We start from the raw sequence: 23,674 nt of genomic DNA, 5'->3' as shown, positions 1-23,674 counted from the left end.
TCTCATTTTAATATATATTCTGGAAAGGTTCAGATTCTCAGAAATGTTTTTCTTTTTTCCTCAGAAATGTTTAAATGCCTACTAGACTTATTCTTAGAAATCTAACAGAAATTATACAGCACTCAGAACTACTACTTCTAGGTGAATTCTTTTCTGTGGAAAAATTTAACTGGCAGTTATTTTAATTTAATTTTCAAAAACCCAACTTTTTTTCATTTGTTGTAGCGGTATTAAGGACTATTTAAATTAGGCAGTCGAATATTTTTTAAAAATATCTTAACTTTTGCTGTGTCATAATTAGAAATCTGTTTCCCCCATGCAAAATATTTGAATATTAAACAAAAATACTGATTTTATAAATATGCATATAATACAAATGACATTTTAAAAATTAGGTTGATTTTTACTTATTACATATGATTTCTTAAATTTCCCTTGTATACAAATAAAAAAATATAACACCATTGCAAAGCTTTACTGATACACCATACATTATCAGTTAAGTCTTAGCCCCACAAATGTAAATATATATATATATAGTTTCTTAGTGATAAATTGCTTCTATTTTATATATATAAATATATATATAAAATATATATATATTATAAAGCCTGATATAAATACTTAAGAAATCTGTTCTCTCACTGCTGTTTAAGAGTTTTGATGTTCCGATTGAATAGAGGACTGATACTTAATTTAGAAGGCAAATGAATGGATAAACTCATAAATTTAGGTTTTGTAACTTATCACTTGATTGGAAATTTTTTCTGATGCATTTTGTCATAAAATCCACTTCTTTTGACTTTATTTTTGGTCAAATCCAAGTTCCGTTCCTTCTAAATATATGACAACAGTAAGCATGTCACTTTTTGATCTTGTACTGTGGCATAGCTACTCTGTACTGTACTCTGTACTGTACTATTCTTTTACACCTACATATTTGAAGAATGGCATGGTTTCAAAGACTTCATTATTCTGTTTATTAGAATTTGACATTACTTGTAGCTAATTAAAATAGTTCATATGACAAACTTTATAATAAGATACATATTTTGCATTAGTCTCTTAAGTTAGTCAAATGATGATTACTGGAGAACCTTGGCAGAATAGTACAGTATTTTACTTCAGATACATAAGAATCAGGAAAGGCGGCTATTACAAGCCCCAGTCTTATTATGCCCAATTTATCAAGGGATTCTGGTTCCTGTCGTGAATTATACTGATAATGAGTAAAACTGTCATGTTTAATTCATATCACTTGCAAATGTTACATTCTAAGGAAAGTATAACTTGGTAAGTACTGAGTTGTAGATTTACAAAGTCAGAAAAGTTGGATGTAACTGCTGATATTGATTATGGTAAGTAGTCATTCCTTGCTAAAGGAGTACCAATTTTTAAAACAAATTATAAAGTCATCATTTTTATGCAAAGATGAAACCATAGATAGGCCCTCATATACTAGGATATGATATGGATAGTTTTAAATATCTAAATTGGAAAAGCTAGATGTCAAAATATGTTTCCATCTTTGCAGCTGCACATATCAGACTATAGAGTTCTTGTTACACCTCCTCTACTGTGTTTGGAGGGGTGGGCAGAGAAAAAAGGTAAAAATAAAAGACCTCTCTTTAACAAAACTTAAAAAAAAATTTTTTTAAGTTGAATGTTTGCTAAGAGAGAGGATTGAAGTTATTAATTAAAATAAGATTTTTAGATCTTCAGATTATACTTATCCATCCTACCTTCCATTGTTATTGAGAGTTGGCTGTATTTTCTTTTTCTTCACCCCCTTGCCTGACTTAAAAGATATCCTGGAGCATTCCAAAAGCGTTGAATTCACTATTCTGAAAGGGGCATAGTGCTGTCAAGAGGCATACAGCTGAACCTTTCAGAGTGACTTGTGGTTCCAGAATTCTGATTCTATGCTTTTATGAACATCAGTAGCTTCACAGGTGTTACCTGATAACAAAATAGAATCTATCTTTACCAGAATGTACCTGTGTTATAAATAGGCAAAGAAGGACATTGAAATAAATACACCTGTAGATGCTGAGAATGAGGAAAAGCATTTTAATAACTATATTCTGTACTTTATTTCATTGACTAATATAAATAAAATCAGCTTGGTTGTTTATCCAAGTCAAGCCTTCAGAATTAAAATCATGTAATTGAAAGAGTTATCCTAATAGATGTTTTTATATAGAACTTATCTGTATGAGTCATACTTTAGCCAGGTGTTAGAATGACTCTTACCAAGTTTTTTGAGTGCTAGAAATCAGGAAGTACTTTTTGGAGGTTGATTTCCCCCCCTTATTGGGGCACTATCATCAGATGTGTTATTTTGGGTTCTTTTAAGCCTGAGAAGTAAATTAGTTTTGATGATATGTGTAAATATAAGTGTTGTTTATTGTAAGTACCTGAGGTAAGATGTGTATAATTGTTCAGTATTATAAAAAGTCTACTTTTCCGTAATTTCTAGTTCTGTACTTATCATTTTGATAGCAAGCATCATTAAAATATTATAAAAATAAGAATACTTACAGCCACAGGGAACAAGATTCTCCAAAGGACATCGTTCATATCACGGATATGGGTAACCAAACTCCACAGCAACTGCTGGCAGTGGCTCATGGGGTGGGGGAGAACATCCGCACAATTTGTGGTACGATTATCTAGCACGCTGTTGTTATCTGCATGATGTTGTGATCTCAGCTGTATGTAAAGTCTTGATCTTGTGCATGAGCTTGTGTACTTTGTGGCAGGTGACCACATTCTAGTAAAGGAATGTGCTAAAAACCATCTGTTTACATTAGGCTGTATTTCCCCTGCATGTACAAGTTACGTGTGTTGATTTTATTCTGCTAGCAGTATTATAATAAAGTAATTCAACTTCTCAACCAACTAGCTATATTCCTTGATCTCCATTTAGTATGAAACAGTTTCTTGACTTAGTTATTTTTAAATTTGGAATCTGAAAAATTGGGAGCAAACATGGTTTAATTTCAGTATGTTATAGGTTTTATTTTTGTTTGTGTAAATATGTTTTTTAAAAAAATTTTTTAAATAATATTCTTGGGAGGCCTGGGTGGCTCAGTCAGTTGAACATTGGACTCTTGGTTTCAGCACAGGTCATGATCTCAGGCTCTGTGGGATGGAGCCCCTCAGCGGGAAGTCTGCTAGAGAGTCTTCCTCTGCCCCCACACCCGTGCCCCTCTCTCTCTCAAATAAATCTTAAAAAAAAAAAAAATTCCCATTGGGGTCAGGTAAAAACAGTCTTTTAACTATATAAGCACAATTTTCTTGCCTTCATAAAGGAAGACCCACATGCATGCATACAATTTATGCATAATTATTAGAATGATCTGGGATAGACTCTATTATGAGAAATATTTTAAATTGGACCTGTGCACACATTTTAGATGGACGTGCATAAGCAATTTATGTTCATGATAATGTATTCTTTTTGCTGTTGGACCAGCTAAAATATAAACGGGGAATTTGTAGTTCTCCATTTTAAAAAGGAACTCAGGAGTTTATCCTCAGACATTAAATCTTACTGACTTTTTGCTCCAGTATACAGCAGTAAAATGTTCATTACCATTACTTCATAGCATAGCAACAGTGATGAAAAATAATTTTTATTTTTATTCCTGGGGCTAGAAAACCCTGATTGGTATCATCAGAATATACAGATAAGCATTTTCCAAATATATTCTGTGGAATAATTATTCCACAGGATAATGGACATAGTCAAAGGAGTCCTCAAGTCTAATAAATTTGACCATGATAGGTTATGATTAGTTGGCTTATTTAAAAAATAACTTTCAAAGTCTTTAATACATTGATGCACATTGTGAATACGTGTTGTGTGCAGTATTATTCAAATTTATTTGACATAGCGTTAAATTTATTTGACAGTGTCCTTTTTTTTCCTTTGGTAAAGTAACATTCCAGCAGACACGTTCTGTGATATGTTAGTATAGATTATCCGTATCTTACTATGTGTAAATAAATATGAGTTCCTAAATGGATAGACACCTAGCTTGAATACCTTCGTGTTCACTGACAGTTATCTGATGCCTATTTTACCAGTAATCTTTTTTCTTTTGAAAGTCTATGAATTTATATTTGTTTTCTTTCCTTTTGTCTGATAGTATTATAAAAAATAAATTAAAACTGAGAGTTGTGCCTTGAAAGACTGAGAGATTTATCCATGTTCTATATTTTGATTATCATCTAATATGTTAAGGAAAATGTTACTTTGTAAAATAAAACCTTATAGAGATATTGAATTCAAATAATTACCTTTAGACATTGATACAAGTATTCGTATTAAGTAATTTATACAGATCATTTATCATTACATCCTTGATATTTCATTCTCTATACTAACTCTGTTATCTCTTGCAACACAGATATTTTCAGCGAAGACTGACAGGCCACTAAGATGCTTTTAAGTTTGGCAAGTGTACTGCCCACTTTTCCCTTTATGTATCACCTAGGGTATTTTGGCTGGAACGAACAGACAGTTTAATAGTGGCTTAACCGTATATATTTATTTACTCCAAAGAGACCCAGAGGTGGGTATCCCAGAGTTATTTCAGTGATAGACTGATCTCATCACAGACTCTCAAGGTGTGTTGACTTCTGCCTTCTTTTGGTAATAAGTTGGCCACCGCCACCCAAAATATCACATCCTCGTATGAAAGTATCCTCAGCGCAAAGATGGGGCAAAACAAAGAAACTCTCCTCTAATTCCTTATGCTTAATAGGAAGAAAAATATCTTTTCAGGAGCCTTCAGTGTACTTCTGCTGATTTCTAATCCACAGACTGAATCACATGAACATCCCTAGACCTATTGAGAACAGAAAAGAAGGGATTACCTGATTGACATAGAGTTACCGTGATTTAGCAACTGTGGCTGAGATGCTATAAGCAATAAAAAGAGTGAAATGGCTTTGAGGCAGGCCCAAGCATCTGCAACAGTAGTTTTACTAGTGAGCCACTTACAAAATTTGTTATTCTGCTTCTATTATTTCTGGGCTCTACTGGTTTAGAAGCCTACCAAAAGGAGGAATACTGATAAGTGGCACAACAATTCAGATTGGTTGCTGAGACTACCTTCTTGGAGTTTTAGGTCTTCCTGCCACTGAGCAAAAATGACCAAAAAAAAAAAAAAAAAAGGATAAAGGTCGATAATTACACTGTGGTTGAAGTAACAAAGCCCAGTTATCAGTGGAAAATAGTTTTTCCCACAATGTGGGGAAAACAGAAAGATAGAAGTGGAACTCAGGAGCTGTCTTCAAGGTTCTTCTAGTACCACTATATCCTATCATAAAAATAAATTTTTAAAAAATCACATAGCCCTATGTGGGCAGGGTTTATTTTTTTTATATTATATTATATTATTTATTTATTTATTATTTTTTTAATGATTTTTTATTATATTATGTTAGTCACCATACAGTACATCAGGCAGGGTTTAAATCACATCACTTAGACTACTCACTAGGTAAAGAACTTCAAACAGCTGAAAAGATAGCTCCATTCCCAGCCTCAGGAGTTGTACACAGAGTATTCCAACATAATCATGCTAATTTTATTCCTTTTGGCTTGGCATCCACTGCAATCCACCTGTAAGATTGGAGGAAACATGTGCAGAGAAAATTTTAAGTCTCAAAAAGAGACAAAAGAAGGTAATACTATATCTATGTGTATGTGTACACACCTGTATGTGTATATACTTCTGGAACTAATGTATGAGCATATAATGACAGGAACAGATGCGGCCATGTTGCAGCCATGACGGCTATTAATAACACAGGGAAAATAGAGCATTAGGAAGGAAGAATAGGGTCCATGAGCCTAACAACCCTGGAGCCAAAATACTTTGAAATTTCTTTTTATATTAGAAATTAAATACCTTTACTTTTTTGGATAGGGGTTCCTGTTGTTTGCAATCAAGAGCGTACTAATGCATTGTCATCACTATCATCATTATTTATTACCCAAACTCATTAAGAATTTGATATGTAATCCTGAACACAAATTATTTTTATAAGAATAAACAGTGCTCATTTTCATTAACAAATTAATTTTATCCCCAATTTGCTGATGAGAATCTAGTCAGAGCAAAGGAGCTAGTTGACACTGAAAGGAGTCCCTCATTATATATAGCTTAAAAAGCTTTCTCCTCTATTGGAATTATTTACTCAAAAGAGCAAAAATACTCAAGTTGATTGTCAAAACCCCTTTCCCTTGATTAAAATTAGAGTCAAAGTGAAAAACTGTGCCTCTCAGACACTGAATATTATCCTCTCACTAGATAATTCAATATTTTCAGTCTGGTTATGACTAGTCAGGTCATACTAAACTGGAGGCCATTCACTTTTTTGAGGGCAACATGGTATGTGTATAGGTGTGTATGGATATATCTTATCTCTTTTTAATCTGATCCATCATGTGTTAATTTTATGTTTAAGTAGGTAACTTTATCCTGTGTCTTTTAGGTCAACTTTATTTTACACCCTGCCGTGACCATAATAGATCTTGACTACCCTCCCCTTCCCTTGTCACCAAGAGTCATTCCAGTATGTGGTATACAATGACCCAACAGAAGTATTTGGACTCGGGGTAAACCTTTTAGAAGCTTCAAAGGGAAACAAATTTCCCAGGCCCTCTTTCGTCTTAATCTAATTGAAAAAGAGATTCAGACATAGAATATTCTATAGCTTGTTGATCAGTCAAACCACCGGATGCATTTTGCTTTTGTTTTCCCCAGTATGTCATGGGAGATACTGTTATCTCATTTAATGTGAATTATCTAGGGTAAATAGAAATTAGTGGACAATGTATTAATCTAGGACTTTCAACTAGAAGAAAGAATAAAGTTAGAATATTTTAGCACCACAGCACCCATACTACAAATTTTAAAATGTGCAGTGCTGAAATGAGCAAGATTTTTTCTTTGTTTGAATTTTACTTTTGTTGCCAATTTAGATAAATACACCTGGTGAGTTTACAATATTGTGGTAATATTTTAAGTACATTTCAAAGAAAAATCTGTTTATCTTTTATTTCCTTACCATATCCTGACCATCTTAATACGTCCATGTTCTTTGTTATCTGATGTGACCACAGTTTCAATGAAACTTGACAGCACTTTCTAGACCTAAGTTCTCAATTTTAATGTCCAAAGCAGTTTTCTGTCCTACACATCTTGTCTGAATGTAGCAATTGCTAATACCAATGTCACAGTAAATGTCAGTCTTAAAGATGAATTCTTTATCAGAAATCTAAATAGTATTTCCTCAGTTCTTGGATGTCATCAGTTGTACAGCATCCATCAAATTAACTGCAGCTTTTGAAATATGGAAGTATGAAGGAAACACTACAGTAAATGCAAATTTTTTACCAACTAACTATAGTATACATTTATCCCTAATATTATATAACATTTTCTTTCATGTCATAAAGATTTTGAAGATGCCTTCTTTATAATAAAAATGTTAAGATCTTTGTGAATCTCTTTGGCCATTAGCAGGTAAAGATAGCATCAGAGTGACCCATTGCTTTTTTATTATTTGTACTGGGACCTCCAACTTTGGAGAGTTTATAATTTGAGGTATTTCAAAGTACACTGGAGTTTTGATCCAACTCATAGGTTTTTGTTGTGGTTATTTTCTGTTCTTTTTTTACCCCTTAGTTTAATTATGTAATCCTTAAAAGCCGATAGCTTCTCTTGAAAGCCACCTGGAGGCTTTGTACAGATTCAAACATTCAATTCAACAAATATTTATTAAGTATCTCTCCACTTACTAATTATATGACTTAAACCTTGGCAAATTATTTAACCTCTGGGCTTCAGTTTCCCCGTCTATAAAATGGGGACAATAATATTTGTGATTCACAATATATGTTACTGTGAATATTAAATGAAATAGTGTATGTTAAATGCTTAGTGCCTCTAAGCGCTCCCCAAATGTAGCTTTATATTTATACTAGAAGTACAACTATAACAACTTAGACTATCAAGAGCCAAGCACTGCTGTAGGCATTGGGGTTCATCCTCTCTCGGAACTTTCAGATTCTAGTAGATAAATATTTGACACCTGCGTAATGTTCCTTCATAACGTATGTATCGGTCACACCAACATCTGCTAGCTTTAAATGACGACACCCTTTGTTTTTAATTTCATTGTCTAGCATGTGATGAACAACCTTTTGCATATACAGTAACCTTTTGTGTCAGTGGTGATGCTTATTTTTTATCTTTTTGAGGACATTTTAAACAGTAATTAGGTGTCCAAAATTATGTTCAAATTAAAACCTGTGTCATGGCTGAATATGGTGGTGGGACGAACAGATACTTTAATTACCTGAATAAGTATACACATGGGCTAGCAGTGAAACTACTGTTTAAATTCCAGCTTGCTTCTCTGCTTGTCTACCATTAAGGTTTGTAGTTTTTCTTAGTGTTGTTTATTTCAAAATTGTTTCAGAGCTGTTAAAATGTATTTATAAATGTACATATTAGAATCTAGAATGAGAAAATTAATTTTTATTTATCAAAGTCAAGTCGATCATTTAAATAGTTCTGTTTGCACGTGATTTTTATAAAGCAGGAATTCGAAATTAGCAAATATTATATTCAAATGTGTCACTTTCTCATTAGTTTGAATTATTATTAATTGTACCTTAACCTAATAGAGTTTTATTTCCAGATTTTGACTAGAATGTTTTCTTTTTCTGATTTACAGACAGTTTAGATAAGAAGGGGCCTTTCCAAGAAGTTTACTTTAGCTACCAGCAACTTGTCAATAATAGTAGTAGTAGTGATTTATCATTAAGAATTGCTTTCATGTTCTTCATCTTATTGATCTATCCCAGTCAGCAGATTAACACTTTTGGGGACTATTAGAACTCAAAGCGTGACTCTTTTTCTGTTTGACTCTATTAAAACTAATTAATAGGAACTAGCTTTTGTTATTTAAAACCTGGATAATGACATTTATATGATTTTGTCTGATGTCATTGCTTTCTCTCCTATGAAAAAAGAAGCACAATCATCTGTCTTACATTTCTCCTCCATTTCCCCTGGACTCCATTAGAAAGATTTTCCATTTTTCTTTAGATCTTCTTTGAACTATCCCTCCTTTATGTGAGATTTCCCATTGACATGTTCTGGCTGGAAATGATTTAGGGTGTATGTGTGCCTATTCTTAATAGTTGATCAACATTGTACACTCTGCTGTATGGAAGATTCCTCCATAAATTGTTTTGGAAAGCTGAAATCCTTGCCACTTTAAACAAGATCTATAAATAAGCTGTTTCATTCCATATTTCATACTCAAAACTGAATAATATGATTCTTCATTATCCTCCAGAATGTTTAATTCTGGCCACTTTCAGTAACTGTATAAGAGGAAATTGGCTGACCAATACACCAATGCAAAATGTTTATAATAGGGGAAATTGGATGGGGTGAGCAAATTGGGGGAGTGGAGCCAATATGGGAACTCTTTACACTTTTGTTCAATCTTTCTGCAAAACTGAAAAGGCTCTAAGAAATAAAATCTATTAATGAAAAGAAAAGAAAAGAAAAGAAAAGAAAAGAAAAAAGAAAAGAAAAAAGAAAAGAAAAGAAAAGAAAAGAAAAGAAAAGAAAAGAAAAGAAAAGAAAAGAAAAGAATTGGCTGCAGTATATTAGCACTGTCTCTCCCCAGCTGTCACTTCCCCCACATGAGCATGGACAGTATGTGCTCTCTGTTCTTCCTAGGGAAGAGACAAGTGGAATCTGCAGTTCAGATTTCAAACTGACATCAAAATCATCTTCACATTTCTGTCCCAATTGTCATGACGTCCTTTCCTCTTAATTATAACTAAGTCACACAGAAGCTTCCACTGACTACTTATAGGCACCTCAATAAGAGGAAAACTTTTCTTGTCATTCTTATAATCTTTTCAGATGGGACAACTTTAAAAACTTTGGCATAGTTTTTACTTTAGTCTTGGACTCTAGTGACTAGATAAGGAATAACAATTATACTATGTAGGTGTGCCTGGGTGGCTCAGTCGTTAAGCGTCTTGCCTTTGGCTCAGGTCATGATCCCAGCGTTCCAGGATCAAGCCCTGCATCGGGCTCCCTGCTCACAGGAAGCCTGCTTCTCCCTCTCCCACTCACCCTGCTTGTGTTCCCTCTCTCACTGCCTCTCTCTCTCTCTGTCAAATAAATAAATAAAATCTTAAAAAAAAAAATTATACTATGTATAAACAGCTTAAATTAGCATGAAAAAGCAATATCTGACATTTCTACAGTATGCTGAAGGTCAGTGTTACAACAGAGGAGAATGGTATGGAAACTTACAGAAGAAAAGGCTGCAAAAGCTAGTGGGTAGAATGAAATGAAATGACAGAAGAAAAGCTTCCATACTTAGTCTTAAAACTTGCTCATTAAGTAATCTTCTGCATTAACGTTGCAACTAAAAAGCAAGGTGTTAATTTATTACTTGCACAGTGTATATATCCCCAGATGAATTTCACCTGTTCAAGTTCTATGTGTTTTTTCCCTTAACTATAGAATACATATGCTCTGATTACGTAGGGAGAGTGAAGCCCTCAGTTTGTTTCTCAGACAGAGGGGAGGGGGGTGGGGGAATGGGATAGGCTGGTGATGGGTAGTAAGGGCACGTATTGCATGGTGCACTGGGTGTTATACGCAACTAATGAATCATCGAACTTTACATCAAAAACCAGGGATGTACTGTATGGTGACTAACATAATATAATAAAAAATATTATTATGAAGTTAAAAAAAAAACGTAAGGAGAGAACTGCTGACTGACCAGAAATTAATAGATTTTTCATTTTGCTTAAGTGATTCTGAAAACACTATAAGAAAGAAGAAATAGTGTCACCATCAGTGCTATTTTCAAACAAGACAATGTGGATGCTCCATTTGACCTATAGAAGGCTGCCCTCTCTCTGATGTGCTAATTATTTTTTACTATCCAGAAAATAAATATCTATAACATTTTTTGTATCTTAATTTTTACATTAAGGTTATTATTTTTAATGTGAAAAGATGACATTTCAATTGTTCATTTCACTGTGGCTAAAATACATATTTGAATATTATTGTATCACTTCTCACTGAAAGAAAAGGTAGAAATCTAGATTGAACTGTTGTTTTATAAATATTTATTGTTAAAATTTAAGGATTGTTATTTTAAAAGTCTTCAGATGTCCTTTAAAAAATGAAATGTAGCATCCAATTTGCTTTCTATTATCTAATTCTCCTAAGTGTAGATTTATTACCTGAAAAATAGTAACCATGGTTCTGGATTTTACATTGTATACATAGGCAAATTTGAACAAAATTAGTTAAACCAAGTTTTTTAAAAAATATCTTTATTATGCCATTCTGTAGGAAAACAAGGGTACCCCCAATTTTGTTTTAGTAATGATTTCTGTTATTGATACAAACTGCTACATAATGTTTCTGCCAACTGTCAGTGCCAATAGCCAATACTTTCAGTATCAGTGGTCAGTGGGTTTTGGTTTTTTTGTTTTTTAATTAACAGTGTATATTTTTTAAGTCAGTTTTAGGTTTGCAATAACAGTTGGTTCTTTTTCATTTGGTTTTGCATACCCAGTTTTTTAGAATTCACTGTGTTAACTGTATAATTTCTGGTCCTGAACATATGTATAGTAGATTTTGCTTTTGAAGCACACTGTGGATAATAATGATTTGAATCAAAAAAAAAAAAATAAGGCTTTATTAAAATGGAAGAGAAAATGCGTTTATTGATGTAATAGAAGAAATGAAAGTAGATGTATCTTAAAACATGAATTGTATGAAAAGAGGCATTCTTACAATAATAAAAAAAAAATAGATGACTAAGCCCTAACACATTTTTTCTTTTTCTTTTTTAAATTTAAATTCAATTAATTAACATATAGTGTATTATTAGTTTCAGAGGTAATTTAGTGATTCATCAGTTGACTATAACACCAGTCTCATTACATCACATGCTCTCCTTAGCGTCCATCACCCAACCCCCCCTCCCCTCCAGCAACCCTCAGTTTGTTTCCTATAGTTAAGAGTCTCTTACGGTTTTGTCTCCCTCTCTGATTTCATCTTATTTTATTTTTCCCTCCCTTCTTCTGTGATCCTGTTTTCTTTCTTAAATTCCACATATGAGTGAAATCATATGGTAATTATCTTTCTCCGAATGACTTATTTCACTTAGCATAATACCCTCTAGGTCCACCCATGTTGTTGCAGATGGTAAGATTTCATCTTTTTGATGGCTGAGTAATATTCCAGTGTGTATGTATGTGTGTGTGCGTGTGTGTGTGCGTGCACGCATGCGCACACACACCCCACATCTTCTTTATCCAACACATTTTTTCTTGATTCTAAATTCCTTCTTGATATTGGTGTAAACAATCTGTTCATGATTTCTTGAATTATTTGTTACCTCCTACACAAATTACATCAAAACAGTTCACCACTCTAATTTGATTGTGTAAGTCCTGGAGCTATCATTTATATAAGTTTTTAGTAACATACTCTATGGAGTCTGCTTTACAAAATTTCTTTCTTTTTTTTCTTGAATTACTGCAAACATCTGTTCTTAAAATGAGATGGGATGAATTTACATTAACATCACAAGGGTTCTCCCTGCTGCTTCGCACTCCTTTTGTTTATTCCTAGTGGATTCCCAATGTATCACATGTGGAATTTAAGAACGGAACAGGAACTTATTCCTAGTCGATTCCCTGGATTCCCCTTGTGGATTGAAATCTTTATTACTTCACTGTGGGATCCAATTCAGCTCTCTTTTCTAATTCTTTCTAGATGGTTTATGCACCCTAAGAAGAAAACCAATATGCGCTCTGCTTTCTGCCTTTATCAGTTTCTTAATATATCTATCCCTGAACCAGCACCGCTGTCCTGTCCTCCAGTCTCAGGAAGCATTATCAGGTCCTTAAGTCTACATTCATGATCCAGGATTTTTCTTTCCCTCTTTTAATCAGCTTCATTACTTTCCGGAATTCTTTTATATCACTTAATTGGTTCCTCTGCTTCTTCCATCCTTGTGGTCATTGCATCCAGTCGGTTTCAAATACCAGTTTTTGCATTTTTCATTTTGGCCTGATTGGTTTTAAGTTCTTTTATCCCTGCAGTAAAAGACTCCCTTGCTTAGTCTTGTATGTGTTTCTCAAGCCCAGCTGGTAACATTATGATTGTTGCTTTGGAGTCTGGATCAGGGGGTGCCTGGGAGGCTCAGTCGTTAAGCGTCTGCCTTTGGCTCAGGGCATGATCCCAGTGTTCTGGGATCGAGCCCCACATCAGGTTCCTCCACTAGGAGCCTGCTTCTTCCTCTCCCACTCCCCCTGCTTGTGTTCTCTCTCTCGCTGGCTGTCTCTTTCTGTCAAATAAATAAAAATCTTTTTAAAAAAATAAAGTCTGGATCAGGCATATTACGTACCTATTTTGATTAGATCCCTGGTCGTGACCTTTTCTTATTCCTTCTTTTGGGGTGAATTTCTCCATCTTAGCATTTTGTCTAGATCTCTGTCTTTGTGTTAGGAAGGCCAGTTATGTTTCCTGCTCCAGAGAGTAGTGGCTTTATGAAGAAGAGGTCATATACTGTCTAGGGCCTGGCATTTCAGGAAGCGTCTCTGGTGTGTGCTGTGTGCACTCAGCCGCTGTGTTATGGCTGCTCTGTCCCTCAGATCAGTCCTCTGCAGGGTTTCTTCCTTGCCTGCAGTGGGAGTGTTTGGACCTTGGCCAGAGTATGATGAATTTTAATTCCACTTGTGTTTTCAGTCCTTCACTTGCTCCCCTTTTCTCTACCTTGCTGCTTTCATTATCTCTTATTGCTTCTTTGTCAATCTTTTCCTCTCCCTGTTGGTTCTCTTTCTTTCCTCTTCTGACATGCATGGGTCAAAATTGTCTTTAAAAAAAAAAAAATTTGTGTCTCTTTTTGACCTTTAATGTTCTTTAATATTTTTTCCTCCTTTGTACTAATAAATTTTTCAAATGACTGGGCTATCAGTTTCCTTACCTTGAGCTTATTCCTTAGCTTTCTTCTTAGACTTGAGCCCCCATCACTCTGTAGAAAGAGACCCCTTGAAAGGCACTACTTTCTTTTCTCCAAATCACCAAATCCATTACCTTCTTTCCCATTTTCATATCCTTGAGCTACCTAAAGGAAAAAGGAAACTAGCCATGTTCTATGCTAGACACTTTCATATCTTCACAGTAGCCACTTAAATAAGATTTTTACTAATTAAGAAACTAAGGTTCGGAAAGTTTGAGTAAATTATGTTCACAAAATCACAGAGCCATGATTTGGTCCCTCTTCTGAAAATTATGCTCTTTCAACTGTACTAGGTAATTGCATTGTGTACTCTTTTCTTTACATTTCAAAGACTTTTAGCCTCTGGGACATTATTCTGTCTCGGCCTTCTTCCATCTCTGCCTACTCCTTTCCTGATTGTTCTTATTCAGGATCCTTAGTCTGTACCTTCAACCCACACTTTTTTCTTTGTCTTATTACATTGTCAACTGCCTACTTTGCCTTTCTAGTTTTATCTATCATCACCTGAAGGTCAACATTTTGAAGTCCAAACTCATTACTGTTTTCTTTAAATCAACACCCTCTGTAACCTGTGAGATTTTCCCCCTGTCAGTCTTTTCCCTTTTCATCAAAGACAGAAACATCAGTACCTTTATCTTTCACTTTTCATTATTCCTTGGATTGATTGCCAGCATGGTAACATGTGCTCTCACCTCTTATTTTCATTTACAAACGTAACATATGTGGATTTTTTCATATGTTTTTAGGATAGATTATTTCCTTTGCATTTCTGTTGCATTAAGCCTGCACAACTGTAGTAGCCTACTGTCTAATTTCCCTTTAATTATTTCTCTTTATATTACTGTCAAATTTATATTGTAGGCCATTGTTTCATCATGTTAAAACGCCTTCAGAGACTTCCAATTACATATAAGGGAGAAAATAAACTACTTCCCTTAAAACTCAGTGCTATTCCTGCTACAGTCTAGTTCCAAGTCTAGTTCTCAAACCCAAGATAGTTCCCTATTTTCCCAAAAATTGCCTGATTTTTTTATTTTATAATGCTTTTGCTCATCTAATACAACATCGACTAAAATATTCATCTCCAGTGTTCCCCTCATTCGGAGCTATTTAAACCACTACCATTCCTTCAAAGTAGATATCCAGGAAAACTTATCTAAATGTCCTGTCCCACAGTGATTTTTCCTTCCACTGAACTACTGAAATGCTTATTTTCCACACCTGTTCATTTAGGCCCTGTTTGCCTTATATCATTGATTTGTTATGTATGCATATTCTAGTTATTTGTGTCCCTGTCTCATCTCCCCAGGCAAACTTTAGATTTTCTTAGAGCAAAAATGTTTTATACTTCTCAATGTCTGTCACTGAATAACTTGCGTATATCCCTTGCGCTTAATACATTTTAAATGAAGATGTAGATAATTTTAATGTGTTTGTTCTGATTCAATGTTTCAGAAATGCTTTTAAAGCAGATAACATTCCTCTCTCTCTCTCTCTCTCTCTCTCTATATATATATATATATACACACATATAAACAGACAAACGTATATCTGTTTTACGAACTAGTCTTTGGGTATTCATCATATATTTAAATCTAAAGTTAAATGGATACTTCTTTTAAAAATCACATTACTGGGGCACCTATCCTGTTGTTAGCAGCTAGAAAGACTAACCCATTTGTCTGGTTATAGAGTGGATATTAAAATTTGGATTATTTTTCCAAATTAGTATTTATGATTATTTATAAGAATATCTCTTTCTCGGGCACCTGGGTGGCTCAGTTTGTTAAGCATCCAACTCTTGATGTCGGCTCAGGTCATGATCTCAGAGTTGTGAGATTAAGCCCCTCGTATGCACTGAGCGTGGAGCTTGCTTAAGATTCTCTCTCTGCCCCAGCCCTTCTCAGGCACATGCGCTCTGTCTCTTTAAAAAAAAAAAAATCACATTAGTAAGGAATTTAGGATTTGTAATTGAGTGTTATTTTATGATTTTCCAGAAAAATATGAATCTTAATGTATACATCCAATCTATTTTCATGATAGGAATTTTATTTATCCCACTGTAACTTTCCTTTAAAACTATTTTTTTTAAATAAAATCCATTTTGGTCAATACCTTCTAGATGACAAAAACTTCCCTTTGCTATGGAGCCAATTCATTGTAGGACTGACACCATCATGATTTAGCTTCGAGTTATATGACAAAAATGTTTTAGAATTATTCCTATGTGAAAAAAAAGGAACTACACTATGACTGTAACAATTCAGATAAACCTGCAAGTTGAACAGTGTAGAGTTTGCATAGTGGAGTTAAAATGTATATAGATTAAGCAATCAAAGTAGACTAAGTAGTAATAATGTGAAGCTTAAGCAAATTTATTTTGGAAATGTAAAAAAAAAAAAAGAATCAAATAAATGACAAACCATTGGCCTTGAGCAACTTGGCTGTAATTGCAAGTGAGGCCTTCGTTACATGGCACTAACCTCCCCCACTACTGACATTCAGTAGCCATACTTCTACATCAGCTAGAATAGGGATTCCTAACCTGCAGTCCTTAGAGGGGCTTCAGGCATTTAATGTGTATTTTAAAAATGTGTATGTGCATTATTCTGGGAAGAAGTTCTGTAGCTTTCATCAGCTTAAGATCTTCACTAAAACCATACACAATGCATGTTCTTTTTCCTTATGGTAAAGCCTTTCAGGTGTCATAAAGTCTTAAACTTCTTTCCTAAGTATCTTCTTTAGGCCTAATATCAGTACATTCTTTAACTCTTCCTTATCTAACAGGGATTCTAGACCCTTCAACAATCTTATCTGGTCCTGATTTCCTTTATCTAGATAAATTCTGGTTTGTCAATAGCCCCACAAAATGTGACATCCAGAATCTGACACTTTTGTCGTGAATTATGTGGGCAGTAGTGAGCTATAGCCTTCCCTTTTTCTGGAAACTGTTGGTATAGACTAATAATAATGTTCATGATTTCCTTTGTCTGTGAGACACCACACATGTACTCTCACTCTGCTGAAAGCTCTAGTCCTGATTAGTAACGTGCTCTGTGGTCTGGGGCTCTCTCTATACCATTCTTCTAAAACTACATTAAATATTAAAAAAATACTTATACCACTTGCTAAACAAATATAGAGTCATTCAACCAATCTCATACAATGTTTTCTTTTGTAGTTCATTGCTTACATAACAAGATAGGAATTCGGATGGTTGCCACCTTGCTTATTAAAGAAAATTATAATCTGATCTCATTCCTTTTCCTATTTCACACCCCTTGACCCATCACTTTGATAGCCCTTCTGAAGTATTCTTCCTTTCCAGAGAAATCCCAGGCTTGAAAACTGATGCCTCCTTTCCTCGTAAAACCAACAGAGTTGGTTTATTTCGATCTGTGTCCCTCGTTGTCAGGATTGGGTTTCAAGCTGTTTGTGTTCTTGCTTACTCCTGTGTATATGATTGATTTTGGAGACTTCAAGTTAGGTGAGGGATTAAATTCTTAAAACATGTATTCCTTAAAAAAGGAAATTATCAACAGCATACTTTTAGGATACTTACATGAGGCAAATACCAATGCTAATTTGTAACTAAGGAGCATCAAATGATATTAAAAGACATATATCATATGATTAGAGAATTATGTTCTATTCAATGGATCATTTAGTGTTTTTTAATATTTTGTATAATTTTAAAAATTGATTAGAATTAGTTTTACATCTCTTAAATATTGATTAACAAGTAGGTATAAATAAAGAACCTATTAAATAATATTTAGTTGACATTCCTTGGGGTTTGAATAGCTTAGATTAAAATTAAGCACTGCAAATACTTTTGAAATATTGTTATTCTCTTAAATGGAGGAATTTTGGAAAAAATCAAACCTGACAATTTTTTACTAAGTAGATGAATTAAAACATACAGTCAACTCTCGATTATTCAAATTAATGGAGGAAAGGATGGAACAAGCATTACTATTTCTTTAGTCCCTGCCCCCTCAGACAATTGCTGAGAGACTCATTCCAAACAAATTCTTTGGCTTTCCATCTTGACCATGTGGCATTTCCTAGCCTTGTATCCAGGACGCAGTCTGAAATACTGCTTACAATTGAGTTGACAAGAAAGTTTCATGTTATCACATTCTGCTCTTCTTAGGCACATTTTTTAATCCAGAGCCTTAGCACTGCTTTTGTACTATTAAAATTCACATGAGAAACTGATAACATTGTCATTAGGATATTATCCTCATGGCTCATAAAATTAGTTTTATATTAAAAAATCTTATCTTTGAATTATAATTTACAGATGATTATAACCTTTCAAAGGCATTACCTCATGGTACCAAATTGCTTTTTAATTTTTTTAATAGAAAAATTTTATGAGATTTTATCTCGAAGAGTCTTTCATAAAAATTCTTCCAACTTTTTGAATTCTTAATGGGTGCAATATTTCTGAGTAGTATATGTGTTTGTAAAAGGGAAGAAATGCTGAAGGAATTTATGTGTGAAAACAGTATGTTGTGTGTATATAATACATCATTTTCTCTACTAATTAACTGCACACAGTGTGCTATTATCCAGACATAAGTATTCATGGGAATGCATGTATCTGGATAACTATGAGTTGAAATAAACACACCTGCCTTTTATTTCAATAACTGCGCATTCAAATCCACATAAGGCATTTATTTGAATGTGATCTCCATATACATGAGAAAACATTAGTTTCAGTGTTCAGTTTTTTTGTTGATGTTTTGTTGTTGTTGATTTAAATCTAAAATAGGTACAAACTGTGGATAATGCTTCTCTGGAAAACTTTGCATGCAGGGAAAAGGAAATTCAAAGATAAATCCTATGAAAAAATGTTATATTTTGCCTCACTATAAATTGAAGCTAAATTCTTATGGAATATAGTGATGCTTAAAACCAAAGTATATACACACCATAAACCTACCTGGAACTGTGCCTACTTTACTTTAAGTTAAATAATTTAAGTATTTTTCTTTACAGAGTAAAGTTGTTGATCTTTGATTTGGAGAATCCCTTTTTCTCAAGAAGCTTTTTCCTTGAATAATGTATTAGAATATGTCTAAGAAATCATGTTTTCTATTAGGCAGCGGAAGTGTTTGTTACAGGCTTATTTTAAAGTCTATATAGTAGTTTCCCCTCCCGCCCAGCCACCACCACAATATAAGCCATATTTCTGTATAGTTAGTTTTAACTGACATGAGCCAAAAAATTGAATTAGGATTTCTTTAGGAGTCTTAACTTTGAATTTCCTACTTTTCATTGCATGTAAACTATCAACCACAAGTAATAGTTTCAGCTCAAGTTCTAGCTTGTATTTTGCATGTTAAAGCTATAAAAAGTCTATTAATGCTGGAAAGAATTTATGGCTATTGTTCTGCTATCGCCTAATTGTTAAAATTTATAAATAAAGGTTGACTTTATTTATGTAGACATGTCTTTCTGCTTTAGGGAGTGAACTACTTTATGTCCAAGGGTATCCTAGATGATTCATCAAAGGAAATAGCAAAGTTTATCTTCTGTACAAGAACACTAAATTGGAAAAAACTGAGAATCTATCTTGATGAAAGGTAAAAAAAAATTTTAAGTTTTCATCAGAAATGAGTTAGGTAATGCTTTTAATGAGTTAAGCTTTACTTTTAAAACTATACCACATAGCAGTCATCTAGTTGAGAAATTTTTCTCACAGCTATTCGTAACTGCCATTGTAGCCTGAAAGCAGACAAACAGTATGTAAACAAACGAGGATGGCTGTGTTCTAATAAAATTTAATTTACAAAACTAGGTAGTGAGCCATATTTGGCTCACTAGATATAATTTGCTTATCCCTACCATAAATAATTGATAGAAATTAAAGATTATAATCATATAATCATGGTTGAGTTCAGCAAGAATTGAAGCATAATATAACAAAGGATGACGATTTATTAGATCACCATTGATAAAAAAAATACTTACATATACACATATACTTACACAAATATTTGTACACATATGCACACACATATACTTACACAAATATTTATATAATTGTAAATATCCCAAATGTACATAAGTAGAATTGTTACATCCATAAGATGGGATGCTGTTGAGTCATTAAAAAGAATGACTTAGATCTGTGTGTAAAGACATAAAAAGCTGTTCACCATATGCCATATGGAATAAGAAAAGCAAATACTAGAAAAATAGGTACTGTATGTTGACATTTTTAAAAGTCTACAAAAATAGTTGTTACCTCTGGTGGTTTGGATTGCTGTGGAAAGTGAAAACTCTTATTATTCTCATAGTTAAAAACATAAAGAATTCTGTTGCTGTTTGAATTTAGCCAAAAAGACCCTTGAAAAGAAGCTGCCCCTTTTAATATTGCAAAATTTATTTTTTCTTCATTTTATAATTAGAATTACTAGCTTCACCTTGCTTTGTTATCACCTATTCACAAAAGATTTAAAAATTATTTAATGTCTTAATCAGAGTTGGATTTTTTAATTTTAAGGATTATGTATACTTTATAGCATTAGCTGATCTGAGAATCAATAATAAGGTATTTTCATCCAAAAACATAATTTATGAGTCCTTATCATTTTTTTAGTAGAGAAATGTTAACTAAAGCTGTATCTTTTTCTTTTTCCACTAGGAGAGATGTCTTGGATGACCTTGTAACGTTGCATAATTTTAGAAATCAGTTTTTGCCCAATGCACTGAGAGAATTTTTTCGTCATATCCATGCCCCTGAGGAGCGTGGGGAGTATCTTGAAACTCTCATAACAAAGTTCTCACATAGATTCTGTGCTTGTAACCCCGATTTAATGCGAGAACTTGGCCTTAGTCCTGGTAAGAATATATATCCATTCCCCCTTCCCACCTCCAGGTAAAAATAGTAGTGTATGAGACATTTTTTCTCACCATGGGGAAACATGCTTTCAGTGATTAGAAATACTTCTCTTACTACTTATAGCAATGACTAATTCTGTAGAATACATTTATGTGAGCTTAGAATAGTTTGTCATAGCTGTCATTTATAAAAACACAGTTTTTGGAAGAAAGTTAGACTTAGCTATAAATTCATTAAAATTATTCTTGATGGAGAATTGAATATTACTAATTTAACTAAAAACTTGAGAAATTATTTTTAAAGCTTTTCATAGTCCATATATTCCATAGGTAACACGTAGAATTTTTCCTACTAAAATTTATTTTTAATACAACTAATTTTTATAATTTGTGAGTATGAGTATATATCTATATATGTGCAATATAACCTGAGTATCCTACATATTTTTTCATTTGACAGAGCTTTACTTTTCTCTTCATCTCAAAAATTTTATTGTGTTTATTAAATGGAGATTAAAAGAACATGTACCCATCTTATGAAATTTGTTGAAAATGCTTTTATAAAATAACATAATATTTAACTTTGCTTTATTAAGACTGCAGGATTCTGAAATAAAAACCCCATTGTAATAACAAGTAGTTGTAGCATATAATACTAAGTATCCTGAGGTTTGTTACTATTTTGATAGTAAACATCAGATATTGCTTTGGGCATGTATAAAGACATTTCATTGTTGTTGTTGCATGGTGCTCAGGTTTAGCAATCTTTTTCCTAAAAATTTACTTTTGAAATTAATACGTAAATTCCATGGACCTTAAAAATACGTATCTCAAAAGAGGATATTAATTTAATTGTCTTATAAGTTGTTTACCTTTTTTTTTTCAAGGACTGTTAATACATGTCTTTGTCATTAAATATTTTGCAATTAGATTTTTACAAAAAACATTCTATGTAAATAAATATGTGGGTTTTTTTTTTAATGGGAAGACAAATATACTAACAGTACAGGTGTATTTTATGGATAGTTGAATGGGAGTATCACATTTGAAACAAAGATGAAAATAAAACCAGTTCTGAGATTTTTAAGTTTAGAATGAGCTTTCACTATAAATTCCTAAACTATTCTAAAATGCTTTATGAATTGAAGGAAATACTCACTAAACTGGTGTGCATTCAGGATGATCAAGCATCCCTGTTTGTCCAGGACTGAAGAGTTTCCCAGGACATGGGATTTTCAGTGCTAAAGCTGGAAAAGGCCTAGGCAAACTGGGATGAGTTGGCCATTCTATGTTTAGTTTATGATCTAATCTTGATTTCTTTAAATTATACAAATGTTTGCGTTAAATAATGCCTTTGGGACCACATTTTTCAAACCACCTAATAATTTGAGGTGTTTCTTTTTAATTCCAGATGCTGTCTATGTACTGTGCTACTCTTTGATTCTACTTTCCATTGACCTCACTAGCCCTCATGTGAAGAATAAAATGTCAAAAAGAGAATTTATTCGAAATACCCGTCGTGCTGCTCAAAACATTAGTGAAGATTTTGTAGGGCACCTTTATGACAACATCTACCTTATTGGCCATGTGGCTGCATAAAAGCACAATTGCTAGGACTTCAACTATTAACTTCAAACTAAAGTTACCCAAGGACTTATTTAGCAGATATGGGGGTTACATTAGTGCTGGTCATTCTAGCCTCTGTATACAATCAAGCTCGAGTGTACACCTTTTTTTTCTTTTACTATTTTCTTTTTTAGTAATTTCCTTGGGGAACTAAAGAATTTTGCAGAATTTTTCTTAATTTTGCTTATCATGTTTTGCACAAAGCAGAGCCATTGTCTGACACAGCTGTTTAAGAATGTTAAACTGACATTATACTCTAAAAGGTGGTGTATTTGTGCATTAGATTTGCTTGAAAAACTACTCATTTTCATTCTTTTTTAAAATTCCATGTAATGTGTACATATTTAACTAAAGAGATTTATAATCATAATTATTTTATTGTAAAGATTTTAACTAAAGCCTTTCCTTTTTCTCTCAAACCGAGTTCTGAAATTTATTTGATTCTGATCTGAGCTCATTACTGTTCATAAAAGTTGGATCTGACTTGGATAAAAACCAATACCAGTTTCTCTTTCCTTTGAACTTTGAAAAGAGTATCGAGTTATTACTAGTAATAAGCAAAACAGGCACTTATTTTTATAAAATAAACTCGTCACTTGACTTTCCATTTTTAAAAAAAGTTCTGGGTTAGTCATTTCTCAATAAGTCCTTTAAACTACTTGAGATAGCAAAATGTGTTAAAATCTAGCATTCCCATACATAGGAACAGAATGTTATTAAAACATATCTCTTGTAATTAGTCAAAATTTACCATTCTCTTACCTTGATAATTTCTGTTTAGAATCAGTTGAGAAAGGGGTATTGTGAAAGAATAAATTTTCTTCATTCATTCATTCAAATATTCACCAAGGACCTTCCGTGTACTAAACACTCCGCTAGGTAGTAGCAATACTTAGACATGGGCCCTGCCTTCAGAGATGTTACATGACTGGTAACGAAAGGAAAAATACTGCTTCTTAGAGAGCAAATGTATGAAGCATAGCTTAATTAACAATTTTTTAATTATGAAACACTTAGCATCGAAATGATAAAGAACAGTATATTTATATGATAAGTTAGAAGTCTCCTGGAAATACTG

General features: G+C 33.3%; 1 protein-coding gene across 1 annotated transcript in view; it reads left to right on the top strand.

The window, feature by feature from the left end:
- FBXO8 (F-box protein 8) overlaps positions 1-23,015 on the top strand; it is a 45,549-nt gene extending 22,534 nt beyond the window's left edge. Inside the window, exons 4-6 of the mRNA XM_008705055.2 lie at positions 19,591-19,709; positions 20,774-20,970; positions 22,382-23,015. Of these exons, the coding sequence (XP_008703277.1) occupies positions 19,591-19,709; positions 20,774-20,970; positions 22,382-22,569 (504 nt within the window). The 3' untranslated portion in view covers positions 22,570-23,015. The remainder of the gene's footprint in view (positions 1-19,590; positions 19,710-20,773; positions 20,971-22,381) is intronic.
- Positions 23,016-23,674: the final 659 nt, after the last annotated feature.

This window comes from Ursus maritimus, unplaced genomic scaffold, assembly GCF_017311325.1.
Source record: "Ursus maritimus isolate PB19 unplaced genomic scaffold, ASM1731132v1 scaffold_11, whole genome shotgun sequence".
NCBI lineage: Eukaryota > Metazoa > Chordata > Mammalia > Carnivora > Ursidae > Ursus > Ursus maritimus.
The sequence above is the reverse complement of the archived record's forward strand: the minus strand, read 5'-3'. Positions and strand labels throughout refer to the sequence as shown.